General features: G+C 35.9%; 1 protein-coding gene across 1 annotated transcript; it reads right to left on the bottom strand.

Annotated features, from left to right (window-relative positions):
• Positions 1 to 636: 636 nt before the first annotated feature.
• Positions 637 to 25,841, bottom strand: LOC116134198 (NADH dehydrogenase [ubiquinone] 1 alpha subcomplex assembly factor 3). Its single transcript, XM_031419874.1, has 5 exons — positions 25,400 to 25,841; positions 19,977 to 20,099; positions 17,883 to 17,917; positions 17,345 to 17,445; positions 637 to 729 (listed from the first exon to the last, which is right to left on the bottom strand). Exons 1-5 carry the CDS (start codon positions 25,573 to 25,575, stop codon positions 643 to 645), a joined length of 522 nt encoding a protein of 173 aa, XP_031275734.1. The 5' UTR covers positions 25,576 to 25,841; the 3' UTR covers positions 637 to 642.
• Between the last annotated feature and the right edge of the window lie 599 nt (positions 25,842 to 26,440).

The following is a 26,440-nucleotide window of genomic DNA, read 5'->3' as shown; positions in this document are numbered from 1 at the left end:
TTCCACTAGACCGTTTGGTTCCCAACTAAGTGGGGAATAAAGGAAATTCACGGAGACCAGAAGACTTCTAGAGATTGCTATCAGAACGCCTTCAAGACCAAGCGAGGGACCATGTAGAAACTATAGTCCCACTTGCATGTAGGAGCCGAGCTAGACCAACCAGCTATGGAGGAGCTGGATGAAGTCCAAATACATCTTGACCACCCTAAACCGAAAGATCAATAATCGGATCAAAGGCATCATCATTTTGCTTGTCGTGCAATTGAAAACTCGTATCATATCATCGTCTCAAAGAAGATTCTTTACAAATGTAATATTCTAACCCTCCACACATCAATGGCTGATCTTTGCGTTAGAAATTAGAATAAGATATTTCAATAGTTAAAAAAATAAAAAAAAAATAAAAAATAAAAAAGGCATTATCAAGATAAGGATTATGGTGACATTCAACACCAACATCGCCTTAACTCAACCGACAAAAACCTTTCCAACTTTACAAGTCATTAAACCAATTCCTAGTTAGGGATTATGTAGTTTAAAATGGCTTCCAACAATAGTTGTAACAACGCATCAACAGATCAAGGATATCTAGCATCAAACAGTAGGCTGCCGCTAAAACATCTTAGAAGTAGGATCTATGCATTATGAAGAAACTCCATAAGGAAGAAGCACATGAGCCACAATCCGACCTTCTTCATTCAATATGTTGTAAGTTGATGCAGCATTTCTCTACAGCAAAGGCATAGAAAATCATTATTATAGTATTAAGGCATATCATTCTCACCACTATTTTCAAGTTAAAATTCCAGTTGGTTCCTATGGAAAAAACAATACGGAACATTGTACATAGAAAACACAAGTACTCCAATACCAAACAACTTCTACTAATTCAACGGATAGCAATATCTACTTCTAATAGCCATGGGATGTTAGGTTATAGAATTTCCAGTGTGACTCATTGCGTTAAATCATTGCAATTCATGTGTATATAATACCTTCATCTCAAAAGAACCCTATTATTATGTAGTCATTTCCAATACAACTAACAGATAATTGAATCATGGGAGAATTCCCATAGCTTTAATCATACACTAGTGATTCTACAAATATTTTCTTTCCTTAATTTGACAGTAAATATCTAGAGAAGGTTTTTGGCAACAACCTCACTTTATGAAACCCTATCAATGATATAGGACTAACATGAAATAAAACTACAACAAGCTAAAATATTAGTCAGAGCCGGAAAGTAACATAAGCCGTGTCAGTAAGGCAAACCTAGGCCAAGTCTAAAGTCTAAAACACTGTCATTTTTAGACTTCAGATTTAGTTTTACCAAAGCTGTGTCGTTTTGACCAGTTCCCTTTTCTTCTCTTTATTTGAAGAACTTCAGCTGAACTTCTCTGCATATATAAAGAGAAGTTAGCCGCATTTTGATACTTAAGTTTTGTAAATAAAAGTTCAGTAAATAATTTTTCGTGCTCTTTCTTTCTCCCAAATACTCTCTTTAAGCTTCAACATCTCTACTCTCAAAATTCCACATGGTATTAGAGCTTTGACAAATGTCAATGGCTAAATTCGATCCTTCTAAGTTCATTAACACTGACAAGATGTTGAATAACTTCAGCAATTCTAGCAATTTTGCTTCGCCTGTGTTCTCATGCAGCCTACAAGTGATTAAACCTAAGCTCACTCTTGACAACTATCGATTCTAGTGGTTGCAAGTCTTGTTCGCCATGGGTGCTCATGCATTGGAAGACCACTTGATAGGTACAATTTCTTGTCCTCCACCACTCATTTGTACCAAGAAAGATAACTCTGAATTATTGGTGAAACTATAGACAAAGAAAATGTAGTTACAGAGGAAATTAATCTAGCTTATGTCATTTGGAAACGTACTGACAGAATCTTGGTTAGTTGGCTGTTAGCAAGTATGTTTGACCATGTCTCTAAATGTCATCATTCAAGTGAAATATGGTTTGTCTTAGAGAATGAATTTGAAATTGATTCTAAGGCTAGAGCTTTGCACTTAAAGAATTTGTTGCAAAATACTCATAAGAAGGACTTAAGCATAAATAGTTACTTCAAGAAAATAAAGGAGATTGCCGATAGTTTATCTGCTAGTGGACAACCCATATCAGATGAGGATCTTCTCTAGTATGTCTTAGATGGTCTTGGCCCTGAGTATGATGCGGCTGTTGTGAATTTAACCTCACGTATTAAGTCTAAAGTGGATTCTGTCTCCTTGTAAGAAGCAAAGTTTTTGCTGCAAAAATATGAAATAAGGCTGGAAAAATTCAATACCTTGGTCTTCTCAAACAGTTCAACCAACATAGCCACTATAGCTACTGGAAATCGGTTAACATCATCCGTGAAACATGAGAATGGTCCAGTGTTTAATGGACCTACCTTGAATGCTGTACATAGTTTACAGAGTCAACAACCTCACTCCACTTATCCTTTCCATGTAAATTCAGTACCTCATTTTAGCTCTCAAAATGCTTCGATGCAATTGCCTGATTCTCAAATTGATATGTCCTAGAATGCCTACAGACCTGCAATGTTTAATAATTCTGGTAGAGGTAGAGGTAGAGGTAGATTTAACAATATAGGCATACCTATATGTCAAGTGTGTGGTAAACCAGGACATACTGCTGTCCAATGTTCCACAGATATGACTCAGCCTATTCTAGAGGATTTCAATTAGGAATGTTTCCATCTCAGTCACAGTTCAGCAATGGAAACTATCAAACTGGAAATTCCCACTTTGCAAGGCCAAGTCCTTACCCGTATGTAGGCTCATTATCTCCACAATTTAATCCTGGTTCTTATGGAAGTTTAGGACACTCTGGACACTCTGGTCCTATTGGTCTTCCAAGCCAGTAGATGTCATCTGGTCCTATTGGTCTCCCAAGCTAACAGATGTCATCTGGTTCACAAGCTCACTTTGCCACAATCTAGTAGTCACCATCAGGCTCACAAGCATACTTTGTTGTGCAGTCCCAATAGTCTCCTACTATGACTATGCAACAGTACCCAAATATGCCTCCACAACACTTCCCAAATATGTCAACTTCCTTTGCAAACTTAGCAACACCTACTGATCTTATTTGGTATATGGATTCAGGTGCAACAGACGACATTGCCTCTGATCTAGCTCAGTTGAATGCCAGCAAACCATATGAAGGTACAGATCAATTGCAAGTAGGAAATGGTGAGTTCTTAAACATTTCTCATACTAGTTTTTCTTCATTACCTAGTGTCTTACAATCCAAATGTTTATATCTTAAAAATATCCTGTGTGTACCTAAAATCACCAAGAATTTACTAAGCATTTCAAAATTTACAAAGGATAATAATGTGGTTGTTGAGTTCAATTCTAACTGCTGTGTTATGAAAGACAAAATTTCCAAGACTGTGCTACTCGAAGGAGATCTTAAAGAAGGGCTAAATCGGCTGATGCTACCTTCTAGTATGTCCATTCAACCCTCACTCTCACCACAAGTCAAACTCCCAACTTTACCTTCTGGTAATTGTGCAGTGTCTAAACAAGTTCAGTATTCAGTAGAAGAACCTTTAGAATCATCAATGTTAGAGAAGTCGAATAATGTTGAATGCTCAAGTGATCACTTCATCACTGTTAATAATGACATTACTTATGTTAAATCTTCTTGCAATAAAAATAAATTTCCAGTTTCACTTTCAAATGTCTTAGTACCTGATGAAAGTTCTAAGGTTGATATCTCTAATGAATATCATCAACATGATTTATCTAATGCATATCTTAAGTATAGCATTGTGATTAAATCTGCTATTGCTAATAAAGAACACCATATGAATGATTTTTCTGATGCTGCTTTGTTAAATTCTGCTTTTATTATTAAACAAAATAATAAACAATTGTCTTTAGACAATTCATCCTCTCACGCTGAAGCACTTGTTACTACAAACAATAGTGTTAATTCATTGATTTGGCATCAAAGACTAGATCACCCCCATAGTAAGGTTTACAATCAAATCATGCATCATTCACTACAAAAATTGAATTTACATCCTGTTGAATTCTGTGATGCATGTCAATTAGGAAAGATGCATCACACTAGCTTTCCCAAATCACATTCTAGAGCTAATTTTCCTCTTGAACTCATCCATAGTGACATATGGGGTCCTACACCTATTTCCTCAACTGAAGGCTTTTGATATTATGTGCAATTCTTAGATGACTTCAGTAGGTCTACTTGGCTATTTCCTCTTAGAACTACGGTTGAGGTTAGATCTACATTCATCAAGTTTCATTATTTAGCTGAAAGACAATTTGGTTATAAGCTTAAGTGTATCCAATCTGATCAAGGAGGCGAGTATAAGGGATTAGTGCCATATATATCCAGTAAGGGAATTTAGTTTAGATATTCTTGTGCCTATGTCCATCAACAAAATGGAAAGAGTGAAAGAAAGCATAGGCATGTTGTAGAAATAGGTTTAAAACTATTAGCCCATGCCTCTATGCCTTTACATTTCTGGTGGCTTTCTTTTGATACTGCTACTTAATAAATAGAATGCCTACTGATGTACTGCAACATGCATCTCCCTATCAATTACTATTTAAATTTCCACCTGTGTCTGATACCTTGAAGGTCATTGGTTGTGCTTGTTTCCCTTTCCTAAGAGTCTTCAATGAACATAAGTTTAGTTTCCATTCAAGTAAGTGTGTCTTTGTTGGATATAGTTTGATTCATAAGGGTTATAAGTGTCTTAGCTCAGATGGTCGAATCTTTATCACCCCAGTGTTAGATTCAATGAGCATGAATTTCCTTTTTCTTCTTGTTTCACCATTGTTAAACCTGTCTAATCTTCCTCACTTGAGTCCTCTTCCACTGCACTTACATTTTTTCCCTTATGTAAGTAATTGATCTACCATATGCAGTGGAAAACAAAAATTCAATCGGTAAATCAATTACCTTTCTTTGACTAGATTCGAATATAGATTATACGTTTACATGTTTATAAACAAAAATATGTATAAAGTAAATCCATTCAAGGATTAGAATACTTACGTATGTTTGGAGGCTCCTTCGAATATCTCTGATTTTGGACAGGAACATTGTTCATGATTACTATTCACAGTCTGATGTTCACGTTTACTATTCATCATCTACTGTTCACGTGATTTTTTGTCAATCGATCCAAAGTAGGATCGCACTCACGGAAGTCCACATGAAGATAATCCACAAAACCCTTGATTATTTTGCTAGAACAATAAGGGCTTTAAGAATCAAGAAAGAAGAACAAGAAAAGTTTTCTTCTTGAGAGAGAGAGAGAGAGAGAGAGATAGGGTGGCTAAGGTTTTAATCGAATGAATAATTTCTACTGTTTTAATTTTTAAGTTGCACTTATATAGTGCAACAATTAAACCTTATTCCACTTAGGAATAGTCATTGGCTCCAACCCTAATTCACCCTTGCAACCAAACACACCCTTTATGGTATTTTAATTAATTATTATTATTATAATTAAAATCAATTAATATATAATAATATATTAACATTTAATTAATAATAATAATTCATTTAAATATATACAGAGATACATTTAAATATAATCTCACTAATTTAATTTTAATATTAAAATTAAATACAGGCAACAACCTCAGCAAATTTAATTGCGCTGTGAGATTACCAAAATACTATTTCATCCTGAAAGATGAAAATACCATTCTCACAAATTGATTCTTAGATTATCTTCTAAGTGTGTGACCCATAGGTGCTCCTTATCATATCGACAGTGAGTAATATCGCGATTAACACTAATTAATTGTCTCACTACACACACTGGCTCCTAGCAAGGCATCATGGCCACCTAATAGATTCGGATTCAGCGAAACCGCAGCCTTTCAACGGTTTGGTTACCGTACAATCAAATCCTTTCATCAACTATTATCTCATCGAGACTGAGGTATAGAAATAGTGTCAACCTCAGATGTCCTCGACATGTTTGTATTCAGTTACTGGACCAATGACAGGAATATTAAATTGGATTGAGCATCAACTCAATCCCACTGTGGCCACAGATTTAGTGTCATTGCCATTTACTGAATTGCTCAGTGAGATAACTTCTCCCGTACCCAGGAGTGATGAATCCTTTATCTATCCACCATAGTCTCGATATACTTCTTAATGTAGCCAATCACTACCATATTGATAGCTATGAATAGAACTACGTTGGGCTAGTGTCAAACTACACCAATTGGTGCAGAAGGCACTCTGGTGATATCAAGTCTAAGGATCACATGCACCACCATCCGTTAGAGGATTTATTTCATAGACACTGGGGTTACCATCCATATGGAATCCTCTGGTGGGTCTGTCCAGTGAACTTGCCTCTAGTAAGCACACATGCATTGCACCAGGTTGTCAGCAAACAACCTTGACAAGTGAGATCAGTCACTGCCTTTCGACAGTATTGTTTAACACTATGATAGCCTTACCGTATTATCTGTGTCCTTGGTCAGAATAATACTGGGGCATACTTACGTTTCTAGAATGGTCACCATATGTGATTATAGGGTTCTCACTATCAAGATTTGAAACACTTGATACCCTCATCATAGTTCTACCATCCTAAGGACATATATCATTACATACACGATATAGAAGAATATGCCTTTTATTGATAAATAAACATTTATTACATAGCCAAATTTACAATAATTGATTGGCTCTAGGGCACCTACTCTAGCAATCTCCCACTTGCACTATAGCCAATCATTCATTTATTTAATACCGAATGACCTTAAGTGTTTTTCATGCTTCTATTGTGACAGAGGCTTCATCAGTGGGTCGGCAAGATTGTCATCAGTATGCACTTTACTGATCTGTACATCTTTCCTCTCAACCATTTCTCTAATGAGATGAAAACATCTTAGTATGTGTCTGGACTTCTGGTGAGACTGTGGTTCCTTTGCTTGAGCAATTACTCCATTGTTGTCACAATAGACATCTATCGGATCAACAATCGTGGAAGCCACACCAAGTTCGATGACGAACTTCTTAATCCAGACTGCCTCGTTGGCTGCATCAGATAATGCAATATACTCAGCCTCCATTGTAGAGTCTACTATAGTGCTTTGCTAGGAGCTCTTCCAGCTCACTACACCCTCATTGAGATAAAATACAAACTTTGATTGCAATCGATAATCATCTTTCTCCGTTTAGAAACTAGCATCACTATATCTTCTTACAGTGAGCTCATCTTCTCCTCCATAAACCAAGAACAAGTCCTTAGTCCTCTTCAGGTACTTAAGGATGTTCTTGACAACTATCCAGTGATGCTTACCTGGATCCAATTGATATCTACTACAAGTGCTTAACGCACATGAGACATCAATCCGAGTACATAACATGGCATACATGATGGAATCAATTACTGACGCATATGAGATCCTCTTCATTCTATCTCTCTCATTGTGTGTTTTAGGAGACATATCCTTAGAGAGATAGACACTATGTGTCTATTGAAAGAAATCTCTTCTTAGATTCTTCCATACTGAATCTCTTCAGTACCTTGTCAATGTATGTACTTTGACTTAGGCCAAGCAACCTATGTGATTTATATCAGTAGATCTTTATTTCGAGGATGTAGGTTGCTTCTCCTAAGTCTTTTATGAAGAATCACTTGGATAACCAAGTCTTTACCGATCGTAAGTTTGGTATATCATTCCTGATCAGAAGTATGTCATCGACATACAACACTAGGAATGCCACTGCGTTCCCACTCACTTTCTTGTAAACACAGGGCTCATCTTCGTTCTTGATAAAACCGAATTCTTTTACTGCTTCATCAAAAACAAATGTTCCAGCTCTTTGAAGCTTGCTTGAATCCATAAATGGATCTCTACAACTTGTATACCTTCTCAGCTTGCCCATCAAGAATGAAATCATCGGGTTGTGTCATATACACATCCTCTTCAAGGTTTCCGTTCACGAAAGCCGTTTTGGCATCCATTTGTCAAATCTCATAATCATGATATGCAGTAATTGCAAGCATAATCCAGATGGATTTAATCATGACAACCAGCAAAAAGGTTTCCTCATAGTCAATACCATGAATTTGCTTAAAACCTTTGGCAACCAGTCATGCTTTATAAGTGTGCACCTTGCCATCCATGTCAGTATTCTTCTTGAAGACCCATTTACACCCTATGGATTTTACCCCTTCAGGTGGTTCCACTAGAGACCATACTTGGTTTTGGTACATGGAGTCCATCTCAGATTTCATGGCTTCAAGCCATTTAATAGAATCTAGATCCAATATAGCGTCTTCGTAGGTTCTGGGTTCACTGTCTTGGTAGACAAGTACATCACCATGTTAAGTCATGAGATAACCGTATCTCTCAGGCTTATGGCATACTCTCCCAGATCTACGTAGCTCTTGTGCTACTTGAGGTGGTTCACTTTGATCCATAAGTTGTGGAGTAACCTCCTCCTGATGTTCAACCACTGCTTGTGACACATCTTCCCGTTCTTTGTCTAGTATATCTTGTGGCTCTAGAATTTCATCGAGTTCTACTTTTCTCCCACTAGTACTTTTTAGAAAAATTCCTTTTCTAGGAAGACACCATTACGAGCAACAAAAATTTTGTGCTCTTCTGGATGGTAGAAATAGTATCCTTTGGTATCTTTAGAATACCCCACAAATATACATTTGTAGGATTTTGGGCCTAGCTTGTTCGAAGTCAATTTCTTGACATAAGCTTCGCGACCCCAAATCCTTAGATAACACAAATTGGGCTTTCGCCCATTCTACAGTTTAAATGGAGTCTTGTCTACAGACTTTGACAGCACACGGTTCATAATGTGAATCGCAGTCTCTAGTGCATAACCCCAGAATGATGGAGGTAAATCACTAAAACTCATCATGGACCTAACCATGTCAAGTAAGGTCTTATTCCTTCTTTCAGACACTCTATTGTGTTGGGGTGTATATGGAGGGGTGAGTTGTGATATTATCCCACATTCCTTCATGTATTCAGAAAACCCTAAGTTTAAATATTCACCTCCTCGATCTGACCGAAAAGCTTTAATACTTTTGCCTAACATATTATGTACTTCATTCCTGAATTCTTTGAACTTATCAAAGACTTCAGATTTATGTCTCATGAGGTAGACATAACCATATCTACTGAAATTATCAGTAAATGTGATGAAGTAGGAATATCCACCTCTGGCTTCAACTGTTAGTGGACCATATACATCACTATGGATGATGCCTAATAGTTCAGTAGCCCTTTCACTTTGTCCTGTGAAAGGTGACTTGGTCATCTTGCCTAAAAGGCATGACTCACAAACCTCAAATGACTGGAAGTCGACAGGGTCCAAAACTCCATCCCTTTGAAGTTTTACAATGCGGGTCTGATTAACATGACTCAATCTACAATGCAAGAGGTATGTATGGTTTTGTTCACTATGTTTAGCTTTCTTAGTTTCAACGTTGAGAATATCCTTATTGTTCAAATCAAGAACATATAATCTGTTATATAACCTTGCAATTGCAAATAGAATACCATTCAAACTAAAGGACAAAAATCCATTAGAAATCTCAAAACAATATCCTATATTATCTAAAGCGGATACTAAAATAATGTTCCTAGAAATCGCAGGTACAAAATAACAGTCTTTGAATTCTAATAATAAGCCCAAAGGCAAAGACAAACAATAAGTCCCTACAGCTAATGCAGCCACATGTGCTCCATTTCCAACTCATAGGTCCACTTCTCCCTTGGTGAGCAATCTACTCTGCCTTAGTCCCTGCACATCAGTACAAATGTAAGTACCACATCCTGTGTCAATGATCCAAGATGTTGAAGGAGAGAAGTTAATCTCAATCATAAACATACATAAAGTTGAAGCATTTGACTTCTTCTTGTTTGCGAGGAAAGCCTTGCAGTGCTTCATCTAGTGGCCAAGCTTGCCACAATAGGAAGCAGGCTACCTTCCCACCTTTCCCAACATCACCCGCAGGCTTGAGAGCATCCTGTCCTTTAGGCTTGGGCTTGGGATTGGCCTTGGCCTTTCCCTTGCCCTTACCCTTTTCTTTACTGGCAGCTACCAGTAAAACAGGCTTGGACTTCTTCAAGTCTTGCTATGCAGTCCTTAGCATGTTCAAAAGCTTCGACAGGGTTTTCACCATAGCATTCATATTGAAGTTCATTATGAACGGTGCATAAGAGTCAGGCAAGGATTGTATAATTAAATCCACTTTTAATTCTGCATCCAACTCAAACCCCAAAGTCTCAAGCCTCTCCATTTTGAGCACATGAGGGGCAACTTGGGCTCCCTCGGCCAGACGACTTCCAAACAGTGCTTTTGACATCTTGTACCTCTCACGTCGGGCATTTCCTTCGTAAAGCTCCTTGAGGTGTAGAATAATGGCAGTAGCGTCCATATTCTCATGTTGCTTTTGCAACACTGGTGTCATCGATGCTGACATTAAGCATTGAACGCCATCAGCATCATAAAAAAACTTTTGATAAGTATCCTTTACATCCTGAGTGGCATCAGGATCAGGCTCAGCCATGTATGGCTTATCAAGGATATACAATTTCTTTTCAGACTAAAGTATAATCCAAAGATTACGATACCAATATGAAAAATTAGATCCATCCAACCTGTTTTCTTTCTCGATTATCGGTCGCAGGTTCATAATGCTCATTTTTAAGTGAATTTACAATTCAAAAAAGTAAAGTCAATATAATATTTATTATTTCTTAATATGGTCTTTTATTAAAAAAAATACTCCCACTATTTTCCTCAAGCCAATAGCCCTCACTATTAAGACGGGAAAGCCTATTGGCTTTCCTAGTGGACTGAAATCCCATCTGGCCTATTTCAAACCTTCGCTGTGGCGAACAAGCCAAAATGGGTTGATTAGGTAGGCCAACAAACTTAATCCACACCAGTTGATAGCTCCCACTGCCAACCTCAAATGTGAAGTAAGCCAACAAGCCAATCATACAATCCAATGGCCTAGCCATCATCCTCAAGTGTGATTCCCAGTATCACTAGAGTGAACACTACATGTCACCGTGTACACTCAACATGTGTACTTCTCTACTATGCCTATAACGTGTTTATCAACCTTCGCTGTGGCGAACAAGCAAAACTGTCATTTTAAGTCAGCTCATCATCATTAAGGAAAACTCCAATGAATTTTAACCTCCTACTGGTAGAAGTGTACCCTTCGTTGTAGTGAACAAGGTTTCGACAAACAATGGTTTGATTAAAACCATGGTGATGGAAGACATACGTGACTTAATATATCTTATTTGAGGGTTTTTATTTAATGTCTCACCAGATTATTATCTTTGTTAGAATGACATTATTTGACATGTTATTGAACATTCAACCTTAGCATGCATTCTAAAAGAAAATTAAACGTGTCGGTACATGGCCCACTAAAACCGATTTTCTTAAGCCTAGAGGAATCGTAGGTTAACCTAGGGTTTAAAAGTAAATCTTGGGTCTTCAAGTTATTCCTCTTCATAGCTCCTTCATTTCTTCTTCATAATCATTACAAATAATTTTATAATAAAAATCATATTCTAATTTACATCAATAAAATAGAAACCTTGCATTACATACGAGGGGAGTGAGATGAGGAGAAGAAATACATGGAGATTTAAGAGAGAGAGGCAGGACACGTAGGTCCTATTTGTTTATAAAAATTACAACAAACCCTATAAACAATAGGTCTAAGGCTCATGTACCGGGCACCATGCAATTATCAAACAAAAACATTGCATACATTAAAAAACAATCAATTTTTGAATTGGGTGGGTTGAATTATCAAATTACTACCTTAAACGTACAAAATGAATATTGGCTTTAAAGGTTCAAAAAACTATAATTTAGCCCCTGTGCGAAAAATGGAAAGCAAAAATGGAACAGTAGGTTTCCTGCTGCGACGAAGTTCATGCACACATGGTCGTTGCGGCGAAGTTTTATTTTCCCGCCAGAAAACACAAATCGTTCCAGAGAGTTTTATGCCGCGGTGAAGTTTTATTTGGCCGTGGCTAGATCTACTTTTCTGGAATTTTGCCACGGCGAAGGTTTACTTTGCCGTAGCCAGATTCACTTTTTGCATCTCGCCGTGGCGAAGTGTTATTTCGCGGTGGCTAATGCCGCAAAACAGTGAATCAGGCATAGTAATGTCTTTTGCAATTTTTCACATAATGACATGGATCCAAATCAAATTGAATGCTTAAACACTCAACCAAGACACCAACCAACCAATACACATTCAATCAACACATTATTTAATCAATTGATTAATTAAGACATTCCACATACAAAATTGTTCCAGATTTAAAAAAACACTTCAAATCATGCAATAACATGTTATCAAACAAATATACATGTTATCAAACATCAATTAAACAATATAATCTAATACCCGAGGCTTTGATACCACTGTAAGTAATTGATCTACCATACGCAGCGAAAAACAAAAATTTAATAGGTAAATCAATTTCCTTTCTTGCCTAGATTCGAGTATAGATTATACTGTTTACATGTTTATAAACAAAAATCTGTATAAAGTAAATCCATTCAAGGATTAGAATACTTACATACGCTTGGAGGCTCCTTTGAATATCTCTGATTTCGGATAGGAACACTGTTCACAATTACTGTTCATTGTCTATTGTTCACGTGATTTTTTGCCAATTGATCCAAAGTAGGATTGCACTCAGGGAAGTCCACACGAAGATAATCCGCATAACCCTTGATTATTTTGCTAGAACAATCAAGGGCTTCAAGAATCAAGAAAGAAGAACAAGAAAAGTTTTCTTCTTGAGAGAGAGAGAGATAGGAGAACAAGAAAAGTTTTCTTCTTGAGAGAGAGAGAGAGAGAGAGGGTGGCTAGGGTTTTAATTGAATGAATAATTTCTAGTTTTAATTTTTAAGTTGCACTTATATAGTGTAACAATTAAAACCCTATTCCACTTAAGAATAGCCATGGGCTCCAACCCTAGTTCACCCTTGCAACCAAACACACTATTTATGGTATTTTAATTAATTAATTATTATTATAATTAAAATCAATTAATTTATAATAATATAATAACATTTAATTAATAATAATAATTCATTTAAATATATACAGAGATGTATTTAAATATAATCTCACTAATTTAATTTTAATATTAAAATTATATACAAGCAACAACCTCAGCAAATTTAATTGTACTATGAGATTAGCAAAATACCATTTCATCTTGAAAGACGAAAATACCCTCCTCACAAATTGATTCTTAAATTATCTTCTAAGTGTGTAACCCGTAGGCTCCTTATCATATCGGCAATAAGTAGTATCGCGATTAACACCAATTAATCGTCTCACTATACACAGACCAAGATTGGCCCCTAGCAAGGCATCATGGCCACCCGATAGATTCGGATTCAAAGAAACCGTAGCTTGTCAACAGTTTGGTTACCGTGCAATAAAATCCTTTCATCAACTGTTATCTCATCGAGACTGAGGTACAGAAATAGCGTCAACCTTAGATATCCTCGACATGTTTGTATTCAGTTACTGGACCAATGACAAGAATATTAAATTGGATTGAGCATCAACTCAATCCCATTGTGGCCACAGATTTAGTGTCATTGCCATTTACTGAATTACCCAATGAAATAACTTCTCCCGTAACTAAGAGTGATGAATCCTTTGTCAATCCACCATAGTCTCGATACACTTCTCAATATAGTCAATCACTACCATAGTGATAGCTCTGAATAGAACTATGTTAGGTTAGAGTCAAACTACACCAATTGGTACAAAAGGTGCTCCGGTGATATCAAGTCTAAGGATCACATGCGCCACCATCCGTTAAAGGATTTATTCCATAAACACTAGGGTTACCATCCATATGGAATCCTCTGATGGGTCTGTCCAGTGAACTTGCCTCTAATAGGCACCCATGTGTTGCACCAGGTTGTCGGCAAACAACCTTGACAAGTGAGATCAGTCACTGCCTTTTGACAAGGTCGTTCAACACTATGATAGTCTTACCGTATTATATGTGTCCTTGATCAGAATAATACTGGGGCTGCAGACGTTTCTAGAATGACCACCATATGTGATCATAGGGTTCTCACTATCAATATTTGAAACACTTGATATCCTCATCACGGTTCTATCATCCTAAGGACATATATCATTACATACACGATATAAAAGAATATGCCTTTTATTGATAAATAAACATTTATTACAGAGTCAATTTTACAATAATTGATTGGCTCTAAGGCATTTACTCTAACAACTTCATTTCCATTCATAATCCCTCCTGCTCAGCTAGCTTTGATCCTCCTGGAGTAGCCTATTCTTTAAATGATTCTCCTCCAAAAAGTGGTAAGGATTCACTCTCCTCTCCATCTATTACGCCTGTATCTTATCAATCACCATCATCCATTGCATCTCTGCCATCAAAAACACTGCCTGGTACAATCACAATAGACCTAACAACTTCACAACTCCCTAATCCTTCCCCATATCATTCGACCCTATTCCATAATCCTTCACCATATTATTAGACCTTACATAATTTTCACAAACCTGAACCAACCCTCCACAACTATTCCAAACCAGAAACAGCTCTACACAATTATCAAAGAATAGAACCAGCCATACACGATTTTTACAGACCAGAACCATCCTGTTCCATTGAAATTGATATGAATCCTTTCAAGTTTGTTGTCATTCCAAGCTCTTTAGATGTTCCCACAAACACGGATCCCATGATTACAAAAGCCAAATCTGCTGCTCTTCCCAAAACAACATTACTAGTTGCTTTCCCCATAATGCCTGAACCAAGCACTGTCCAAGAAGCCTTGTCTAGCAATGAGTGGAAATCAGCTACACAAGTAGAATATGATGCTCTAATTGCCAACCATACCTGGACCCTTGTCCCATTCTCCTTGGAAATGAATGTTGTAGGGAACAGGTGGATCTTTAGGCCAAATTTCAATGCCGATGGGTCCCTCCAAAAGTATAAGGCAAGGCTTGTAGCCAAAGGTTTTTAACAAACCTCCGGCCTCGACTATTTTGAAGCCTTTAGTCCAATAATCAAGCCTTCCACAATACGAATTATCCTTACCTTGGCAGTGACAAACAATTGGGATATCCAGCAGGTGGATGTAAACAATGCTTTCCTCAATGGTACACTAAATGAAGTGGTTTATATGACTCAACCTTTTGGTTTTGAAGATGCCACACAACCAACTTCAGTTTGCAAGTTAAATAAAGCCCTTTATGGATTTAAGCAGGCTCTAAGGGCCTGGTTTGATAAGCTTAAACAAGCTCTTCTGTAGAAAGGTTTCATTAACTCTGTATCATATTTGAGTTTGTTCATCCTTCATCAAAATGGTCAAGTTGTTTACATTTTAGTTTATGTTGACAACATATTGTTAACTGGTTAAGATCTGTCCTATATAAAACAATTGGTGCAGGAATGACCAATTCGCACTCAAGACACTTGGTTCAATCAATTATTTTTTGGGGTTGGAAGCAACAAGAACAGCCACTGGTTTACATTTAAAACAATCCAAATATGCTACTGATTTGCTTGCCAAGACAAATATGTTAAAAGCCAATGCATGTTCCACTCTTATGGCTACTAGTGCAAGACTGTTTCTAGAAGATAGTGAATTATTCTCTAATCCTAGCCTGTTTAGGAGTACTGTAAGAGCTTTACAATACTTAACTTTAACCAGACCAGATCTGAGCTTTACGGTTAATAAGTTAAGTCAATTCTTACAAGCTCCTACCACCCTTCATTGGGAAGCTTGCAATAGAGTCCTGCAGTATATTCAGGGTACTAAAGACCATGGGCTAAAAATCACTCATGCTATCTCTCTTCAAATTGAATGTTATGCTGATGCTGATTGGGGAAGTAATATAAAAGATAGAGGTCAACTAGTAGATATTGTGTGTTCTAGGTCCCAACTTAATCCAATAGAGCTCTAGAAAACAAAAAGTAGTGGCTCTTTCCTTTACTGAAGCCCAGTATAGGGCACTTGCACACACATCCACTGAAATTGCTTAGCTAAATACTGTGTTTACTGAATTAGGACTATCCTTCAACAAAACTCCAGTCATATGGTGTGACAATGTGAGTGCTGGAGCTTTGGCCTCGAATCCGGTCTTTCATGCTCATACCAAACACATAGAAATTGACACTCACTATATTCATGAACAAGTATTAGCTCATAAGATTACTGTTCAGTATGTACCTTCTAAGTTGCAAATTGCAGACATACTCACCAAGCCTCTTCCTGCTGCTCAATTTGAAGAACTAAAGGCAAAGTTGACTGTTAAATCGTGTTGCAATTAAAATGTTGATTAAATGTTTATAGTGCTTCTTTTCTTTTATTGAAATCCTATGAAGAGCTGTAGTATTAGCTACAATGAAGCAATGAGTTGCTGCTGTCTAAAGCAGTGATTAATTAATGTTGGCATTATGTGGTGGTTCATTGATGTGTTTCAGCTTGTAAGTTACTGATCTGCTTAAAATCTCAGCTGCTCAGAAGTTCTCTTAGCCTCCTGAACTCTTAGTTTACTCAAGTCGGATGCAACTGACTGAAGTTTGATTCTACTATGTTGTGTAAAATTGCTTATTTAGTTTATTGCAGTAGTTCACAGGCAGGGGTCTCCAACAGGTAGTAGCTAGTTATTAGCTTGAATTCTTACCAGTTCGAAGAAGGTCAACCATTGCAGCAATTTAAGAAGATTCAAAAGAAGAAGATTTTATGTTTCAACAAATTTAAGAATGTCTGCAGAATTTACGTTTCAACAAATTTAAGGAATGTCTTAGATTTACAGTTACAGGGCAAAAGCAGAATTTAAGTCTTGCCTTTCTTGTTTTTTTTTTTTTTTTTTTTTTTTTTTTTTTGGCAAACTGAAGCTACAAGGTTGTTCAGCTTGAGGGAGGCTGTTAGTTACAAGCTGAATTGGCAAGCTGAAGCTACAAAGTAGTTCAGCTTGAGGGCGGCTGTCAGTAAGGCAAACCTGGGCCAAGTCTAAAGCCTAAAACACTGTCGTTTTTAAACTTCAGATTCAGTTTTACGAAAACTGTGTCGTTTTGACCAGTTCCCTTTTCTTCTCTTTATTTGTAGAACTTCAGCTGAACTTCTCTGCATATATAAAGAGAAGTCAGCTGTATTTTGATACTTAAGTTGTGTCAATAAAAAGTTCAGTTAATAAAATTTTCATGCTATTTCTTTCTCCCCAATACTCTCTTTAAGCTTCAACATCTCTAATCTCAAAATTCCACAAGCTAACTAGAAAATACCGAGTCAACGGCTCCTAACTTCATGCCAGTAGACAAAATGAATCGCCGAAGTTCAGAATCCACAGGTTCAATGTGCCTTCCACAGCCAAGAACGAAAATTTCTAAAACAAATTATCATGAATGAAAGTTCAGTGAAATGGGGAACAAAAAAAACATTTTTTTTTCAGTCCTCGAGATACAGCAACAAAATAAATAAGAGAGATATAACATAATAACATCAAAGATAGTCCCCCCAACCAAGATCTGATACTAAAAATTTATTAATCAAATAGTCTGAGAGCAAGAAAAATTTAAACCAAAGCACTTTCAACTATTTAATAGCAAAAAAAAAAAAAAAATGATTTTGCCAGGATTAAGTACACAAAACTAGTGGTGGAAAGGTTGGGCATGTCACAACTTTTAGTATTCAAGGGATATAACCTGATAAAATAATTTTCAACCTCCAACAGGAGATTAGATTATTGGGATAGAAAGTATTATCAATTTTCCAGTTCAGCATCATATTTCCTCTTCATAAAGATAAAGTTTGGAATCTCACCTGGAATTGGACGCAATAGTTGGAAAATCGATAAGCTGCACAAGATAAAAAAAATAATTCGACATTAGGTACCAGTTCAGAAAAACATAAATGACTTCTCTTTCAAGCTAAAAGAAGTTGCAGCAGAAAACTCTCAAGCAATCCATTGGGAGATAATCTTATGAGAATAAATCAACATCTGAGATGATCGACCTTTTTATTTTTTCTGTATGTCTCACAACAAAAAAAAAAAAAAAAAAAAATATATATATATATTAAACTATAGGCTATCGTGACAATAATATCCAACAATGAGACATCAATAAAAGCAGCACTTCTGATATATCATTATTTTGGTAAAGTGAAAAGGCTGTATCTGAAATATCTTTCATTTCAATGTCTATGATGAAAATTATAAAGTCAAAAATAGAAGTGTATGTGAGATAAATACATTCCTCCCACAATTACCTTACTTTTCACTACAAGCTTAGATTCCCACTCTACACGAAACACTTTGTCATAATCAGTCATTCAAAGAACTCAAAGACTATTTTTAATTTTATATCTTGTGCTCTTACTAAAAATAATAATAATAAATCCTGTGGCTATCATATGCAAATGTATCTTAATGAAATTGTTGGAGATATGTAAGTTGTATTCATTGTGATCCAAATAATAGCACATAAAAATCAGCTTCCATAGAGTTATTGAAGCAAAAGAAATAAGGTATATGGATACCTATTTGGAGCAATGATACGAGCTTGAAAATACGTGTTTAGTTAGTAATTTATTTAGATTATTTGTGGGAAAATTAGTTTTAAATGCGAAATTTAAGTTAATTATTTCATAAATACCTTTTATGGGATCATATGTGTATTTTGAGTATTTTCAGGTCATAAATTATAATTGTTGGTGACTAAATTGGTGACGGCTAGGAACAAACAGATTAGAGTTGAAATGAGAAAGTTATGGTGTTTTGAAAGATGAGATTCGAATCTTGGAATTTCTTCAAAGATGAACATGCTTCAATGGTTTGATCATAACTTGAGCTATAGAAATCGAAATTAGACGATTCTTATAGGTTGGAAAGCTTATTCAGAGAGCTACAATTTCTTTTTATGACTTTGTTTGAATTCTAAAGATAATGGACTCGTTGGATGGGAAGAACGATTGCCATTGGAGAGTGGGCCTATATGGGCAGTGTAAAGCCTGGTCTGAATTTCACTTGTTTTAGTTGCATTAAACTTCTTCCTGTTCAACCCACAAACCCTAGCACTATAAATAAAAGTCTTTAGTTAGTTTTGAAGGAGATTGGAAGGTAAGAGAAACTAGAGAAAGAAGAGGAGCCGTAATTGGGAAGATCAAAGCATCCATTCTTGGAGTTTTGGATTATCAATTAGAGGAGTTTTCTTTTAATTTTATATTTATCTCATGTTTATTATTTTTACAATGGTTGTTTCTTTTCATTCAATTATGAACTAAATATAGTTTTTAGGGCTAAGATGTAGCCCAATTTATGAATATGTATTGATGGATTTTTGTTAATGTTTGTTAAGCATATCTTTTCTAAGTTTTATTATGGTTCTTACTGCTTCTTTTTAAGCCTAGGAGTTGATTGATTTAATGGACTAGGTTGAGATTGAAAGATAAATCTAGTTAATCTAATATAATAAAATCATAGATTGAGCAAACGCTTAAGATAGGTTACCGCGATCTATGAGGCTTTGGTAAATTTCATAGTGCGTAATGATCTCTTAAAACTTTAATCCAATTTAGAGATATCTTGGGTTAATAATAAATGGTTAATTCGGTAATTGTTCAAGAGAAAGTTATTGGAATTCTAGATTGTAGAAAAAGCTTAACATTGTTAGCATTAATTATCAATACATAGGAGTAAATTGGTGTGAAACATGTGCTCTAGGTTTAGTCTTATTGCCTTACAACCAACGTGTTATATAAATTCAGTTTCCTTTTAGTTTTTAGTTTTCTTTTAATTTGTTAATTTTAGTTTGATTCATTCCTTAAAGGTTTGATTGATCAAATAGTAATAGGATAGTTTATTTTGGTAGTTGATAACTAGTTATTCTTTAGGGTTCGATATCTGTTTACTCAAACTGTATTCCCCTGTCAGTAATCTCAAAGAACTTCTTGGGAGTCCAAGACATAAGCAAATTTCCAACATAGAGTAGGCTACCTTCATAATGTACGCCATTCACCGTGAAGCTAGTGTCAGTGTAGCTGGAAAAACGAATGATAAAAGAAGTTAAGCTAAATCTTAACTTTTCTACAGAGAGTTTAATGAAGAAGAATTTTATTCAAGATATGAAAAAAAATTACAAATGAATGGAGTACACTTTACTTAAGTACTAACTCAGCTCAACTAACTATGGTTAACTGTAACAAACTTATTACACTAGTAAACTAACACAACAACTTTAACCAATTCTACAAATTAGTATGCTGATCTGGAAGTCAAACTAATGAGATGGACTGGAGCTGACTGAAGCTGAAACTGATATATCTTCAATACCTCCCCTCAAGGTGTTAAGTGATAAATATTAAACACTCCCATCTTGGAAAGAAAATGATGATGTAAATGACTGCCAAGAGATTTAGTAAGGATATCAGCCCTCTGCTCATTACTAGGAACATATTTAGTCTGAATAAGACCAGCTTGTATCTTCTCGTGAACAATATGACAATCAATGTCAATATGCTTGGTATGTTCATGAAACATGGGATTATAGGCTATATGCAAAGCTGACTGTTTATCACAAAAAAGAGGGATAGGAGCTGAACTAGGAAAACCAAGATCAGAAAATAATTGTCGGAGCCAAACAATTTTAGATACAGTAGAAGCCATGGCCCTGTATTCTGCCTCTAAAGAAGACCTTGAGACTATAATTTGCTTCTTAGACTTCCAAGACAAAAGAGACTTCCCCAAAAACACACAAAACCCAGTGACTAATCTCCAAGTAATCAAATAGGAGGCCCAATCTGAATCACAATAAGCATTAAGCTGAACTGTGTTATCAGATGGGAAAAATAAGCCCAAACTAGGAGCATGTTTAATATATTTAACAATCTTCAAGGCAACGTGCATATGAGACACCTTAGGTGCATGCATGAATTGGCTTAATAAACTAACTGAATAGCTCAAATCTGGACGTGTCATACATAAGTAAAGAAGCTTTCCAATGAGTTGTTGATAAATGGTAGCATCAGGCAGTAGAGGATCCCCAAAAATAGCAAACTTTTTGTCATAATTTGATGAAGTAAATTTTTTATGCTAATCAAGAGGAATAAGAGAAGGCCTAGCTCTAGATAAATTATTAGTGGAAATCAATTCTAAAGAATACTTTCTTTGACAAACAGTGATGCCCTTAGTTGATCTTGCTACCTCTAAACCAAGGAAGTATCTTAATAGACCTAAATCTTTCAGGTTGAAATGAGAATGAAGCAATTTCTTGGTATGAGCTATCAACTCTGAACTGTTGCCCGTAATTACTATATCATCTACATAGACTAAAACTACCACCATTTGAGTATCATGCTTCTTAACAAATAAAGAATAATTAGACTTAGATTGAGAGAAACCTCCTTGAACTAAGGTTATAGTAAGCTTAAAATTCTAGGCCTTGGAAGCTTGCTTTAAACCATATAATGACTAGTTCAATTTGCAAACAATGTTTGGGGCAGTAGGCTTATGAAATCCTTGAGGCAAGGTCATAAAAATTTCCATAGTTAAATCCCCTTGTAAGGAAGCATTATCTACATCAAGATGATACAATGGCCAATCATAGATGGAAGCAAGAGATAAAATAGTCCTCACTAATACCATTTTCACAATAGGGGAAAATGTTTCCTCATAATCAATCCCTGCTTGTTGTGTATAACCCTTGGCTACTAATCTAGCCTTATACCTCTCCAAGGTTTCGTCAGCATTATATTTCAATTTGTACACCCACTTACATCCAGTTGGATGCTTACTAGGAGGCAAAGGAACCAAGGACTAGGTGTGATTGTCTTCTAAGGCTTTGATCTCGTTGGACATAGCTTCAATCTAGTTAGGATCTTTGGAAGCTTGAAAAAAAACTGGCAAGTTTAGTCAAACTGGACATTTTGCTAAGATAAACTTGGTATTGAGGTGAAAGATGGTCATAGGAAAGGCAATCTGAAATTGGATACTTGACTAGATGAGTTTGTGAGGAAGAAGGAAGTGTAGGACAGTGAAAATTTGTAGGCCAAATGGGTGGTTTGGAGACTCTTTGTGATTTTCTTAAAGACACAGGAGGAGGTGCTCCTAGGTTGGCAGAATTAGGTGCAAGATTAGGGCTGGTTGCTGTAGCAGAGGAGTCTACTATAGGGTAAACTAGAGGGCACATCTGGTTCTGTGATTGGAGTAGAGAATTGTCCAGATTGTGGATAGGGTTCAGATGAGTCAGTTTCTAAGAAAATGTCTAAGGGAAAGACAGTCTTACTAGTAGTGGATAATTTGAATGGAAAGACATGCTCATAAAAGACAACATTTCTAGTGACCTAAATAGCATGTGTATCCAAATTGTACAGTAAATAATCTTTCTTTTCTAAAGAATCTCCTACAAACACACATGGGGTGGATCTTGGAAAAAAATTATCCGTAGGAGGAAGAATTGTAGAATAAGCTAAACAACCAAATACTTTCAAGTGTGCTAGTGAAGGAGATTTGCCAAAAAAAAAAAAAAAAATCAAAAGGAGAAAGACCTCGCAACACTGTGGTGGGAAATCTATTAATCAAATAAATGGTTGTTTTAACGCAATGACCCCAAGTGAATGTGGTAAATTGGATTGGAACTTCAATGCCTTGGCCACTTGTAAGATATGTCTATGCTTTCCTTCCACAACACCATTTTGTTGTGGAGAGTAAGCATAGGAGCTTTGATGTTGAATACTTAACTTTTGCAACAACTCTTGGCAATTTTTATTGAAAAACTCTAACCCATTATCTGATCTAAGACATTTGGGAATCACATGATACTAATTTTGGACCATATTTAAAAACTGTTGTAACACTTGAAATACATCATATTTGAATTGCATTAAAAAAAGCCAAGTAATCCTTGTGCAATCATCCACAATTGTGAAAAAATATCTAGCATTGCCAAAAGTAGGTATTTTATATGGTCCCCATACATCTAAATGTAAAAGATCAAAAGCATTGTTTGAAATATTTTGCTTAATGGAAAAGGAATTCGAGTTTGTTTTGCTAATGGACAAATTGTACAATGAAAAGAGTCATCAACTGGTAAGGTTTTCAACATTTGTTTAAAAACTAAATTTAGTACACGTCCCAACCTTTGATGCCAAACATGGAAATATGTACATGAATTAAGAGAAACATTTTTGCAAAGTAAAACTAGAAACATTATTCATTACTGAATTACAAACAGTATTAGTAGAAATCATTTTTGGCCAATGCAAGAATGTCATAGGAATTTTGTAGAATGGACTGCGTACAAGGAGCATAGAAATACAGGCCTTGGCTTTGTCTACCAATCCCCTTCAACTTGCCACTCCAGAGGTCCTGGATTAAGCAAAAATCAGGGTAGAATGTAATAGCATAGTTATTAGAGGTAGTGAATTTGGAAAATGAAAACAGGTTATACTTGAAATCCGGCAAATGCAGAACACAATCCAGACTAATTCTTTCATCCAAATGAATAGAACCAGTGTGTCTAATCCTAGTTTTTGTAACATTAGGTAGGCCAACATAAATGTGTGGGCTAGAATCCATGTCAATAGGAGATTTCAACCTTGACAATCTACTGGTCATGTGGTATGTTGCCCCTGAGTCTATTATCCAATTTTCAATTTCATTGTAACAAGAAAGAAGAGAAGTAGATGTGGCAATGCCTGCTACATCTGCTGAGGCTGACACATTTTCTTTGCCGAGCAGCTGAAGAAGCTGTGAATATTGCTCAGCTGAGAAGATTGTTCCAAGTGAATCCTTCTCAGAATCAGTAGAGACAGTAGGCGCTTGGACAATAGATTGTGATTGTGCTTGATTAGCAGATGATTTTCCCTTTGATCTATTCATCTTTCCTTTAAAGTCAGTTGGATACCCATGTATTTTATAACAGGTGTCTCGTTTGTGACCTGGCAAATGACAGAAGTCACATTCTATGTAGGGTTTTTTGCCTTTGTACTTAGAATTCTTCTGTGTATGTTGTGCATATAAAGCAGTTGTCACATCTGATCCAGTATTAGCTCCCACCAAAATCCTCTTACTCTCATCGTGACTGATAATCGAGTAAGCTTGTTTAACTGAAGGTAATGGAGACATCAAGAGTATCTGACTCCTTACCATCTAATATGTATCATTAAGCCCCACTAAGAACTACAATAGCCTTTGTTGTTTTAAGTGTTCCAAGTATGCCTTAGCTAATTCACTGTCCGGTGGTGGTAAACTGATCATAGAACTCATCTCATCCCATGATGCCTTCAACTTATTATAATAATTCGCCATTAACATAGTGCTTTGTGTGCCATTGACAATCTCCCGGTGAATTCCATAAATCCTAGTTCCACCCACCTTGTGGTATTGCTCCTGCAAATCCTGCCATACTTGATGTGCACTGGTGGAATACACAATTCCATTGAAGATTTCTTTCGAAACTATGTTAAAAATCCAAGCTAAGACAAGAGAATTACATCTCTCCCATTGTGCGCCTAAAATTGAATTTGATGGCTTCTTACATGTTCCATTTACAAAACCTAATTTGTTCTTGGCTTGTAGTGAAACTATCATAGCTCTACTCTAGATACCATAATTTTTTGTACTTGTGAGTTGCTCTATCAGCAGCATTGTACTAGGTGTGTTTGAAGAGTGTATGTATAGTGGGAATTTGGATCTATATGAGAACTAGTATTTGCCATTGTGAAGGAAAAAACCTCAGTAACTCACTATTTTAGGCTTCGGAAGAAACAAGAGGAAGATTCCAATTTGTAATTGACAATCAATTTGAAATGAACAAAGCTTGCCGTTAAACAAATCTAACAAATTTCAACTTGAAAACAAGCTATTTTCGACTTAGATTTCAACTCAATTTCCAACTGATAGAAGCTAATTTCCAGCTTACTAACCTGGAGCATTTGAATCAAAACAAAATCGACCAAGATTGATGAACGAATTCAACCATCTTCTTCCTCTAATTCAAAGATCGAGACCTAGCTCTCTGATACTATATTAACTTCTCTACAAAGAGTTTAATGAAGAAGAATTTTATTCAAGATCTAGAAAAAAATTACAAATAAATGGAGTACACTAACTGTGGTTAATCGTAACAAACTTATTACACCAATAAACTAACACAACTTTAACCAATTCTACAAATTAGTATGCTGAGCTGGCAGTCAAACTGATGAGCTGGACTGGAGCTGACTGAAGCTAAAACTAATATATCTTCAATACTAAATATGAAGATTTTGATAAAGAAGACTAGTTTTTATATATATTGAAAGAGCGAGAGAAAGAGAAAGGTATCGAGAAAACAGGAAACCCTTGAAAGCGGAGCTGATCTTTAGGAACATTATCGATGAGATTGATTTGATCATATAGAGAGAAAGCACGTCTCAATGATGGCAATTGCTGATTTGGACTAGCTTTTGGAAACCCCTTCCTTAGGCTTTTTAACAGATTCAGCAATGTTGCCACAGCTCTGTGTCTCATTGTCATATTCTAGTTGAGTTGGAGCTGAAATTGAACCAATTGTGGACAAGTGGGCTCTCTGATTTTCCCTGTAGAATATTTTCAATATTAAATTGTGCATCGAATCATTTGACCTCCTTCACCTCAACCCTAATTAATTTTGTAAGCCAAGCTTACTACAAAAACTTGTAAATAGTCTTGCGCTTATAGGATAAAACAAAATAAAAAATACAAAGAAATGGTATGAATTAAGGGATGTCAGAAAACTCTGGGAACAAAATGTTCAAAACACCATTCATCCTTCACAATCAATCACAATAAAAAAGAAAAATTTGAGAATGCATAATCAGAAAATCTTCACACTTATAATTCACTGCAAACAAGATTAACAAAATGAAAATGGCAAACAATCAACAAAGCTTCGTCTATAATACAAACCCTTAAAATGCTGAAAGTGAGGAGAATCTAATACAATAAACTAATTATATAGAAAATGAAACTTCAACTCTTTTGTGAATTAGTGATTGCAACTCCGTTCGAACTATCAGAAACCAAAATGCCTAATTTTAAGTTGATGCCGCTTCTTGACTATCATTGGAAAAGAAAATAAAGCAAATAAACTCACAAATATAAGCCAATATCACAAATTAAAACCATTCCTTACTTCGTAAGAGAGCGAAATCAACATCAACAAGAGATTTGTGTTAGAGAAAGAGAAACCCGTTCACAGTTTCTATATTCTGTTTTTTTTTTTTTTTTTTTTAATTTTGTGAATTAATATATGAAAATTAGTGGACTGAGCTATGATAATGGGCCACTGGCTTGGGCTTTTCTTTGGGAAATAGCATAGCCTACCCGCTCTCTCACTTCGGCCCAATGGGCTATGTACATG

This window comes from Pistacia vera, unplaced genomic scaffold (assembly GCF_008641045.1).
Source record: "Pistacia vera cultivar Batoury unplaced genomic scaffold, PisVer_v2 Contig284, whole genome shotgun sequence".
Lineage (NCBI taxonomy): Eukaryota > Viridiplantae > Streptophyta > Magnoliopsida > Sapindales > Anacardiaceae > Pistacia > Pistacia vera.
The sequence above is the reverse complement of the archived record's forward strand: the minus strand, read 5'-3'. Positions and strand labels throughout refer to the sequence as shown.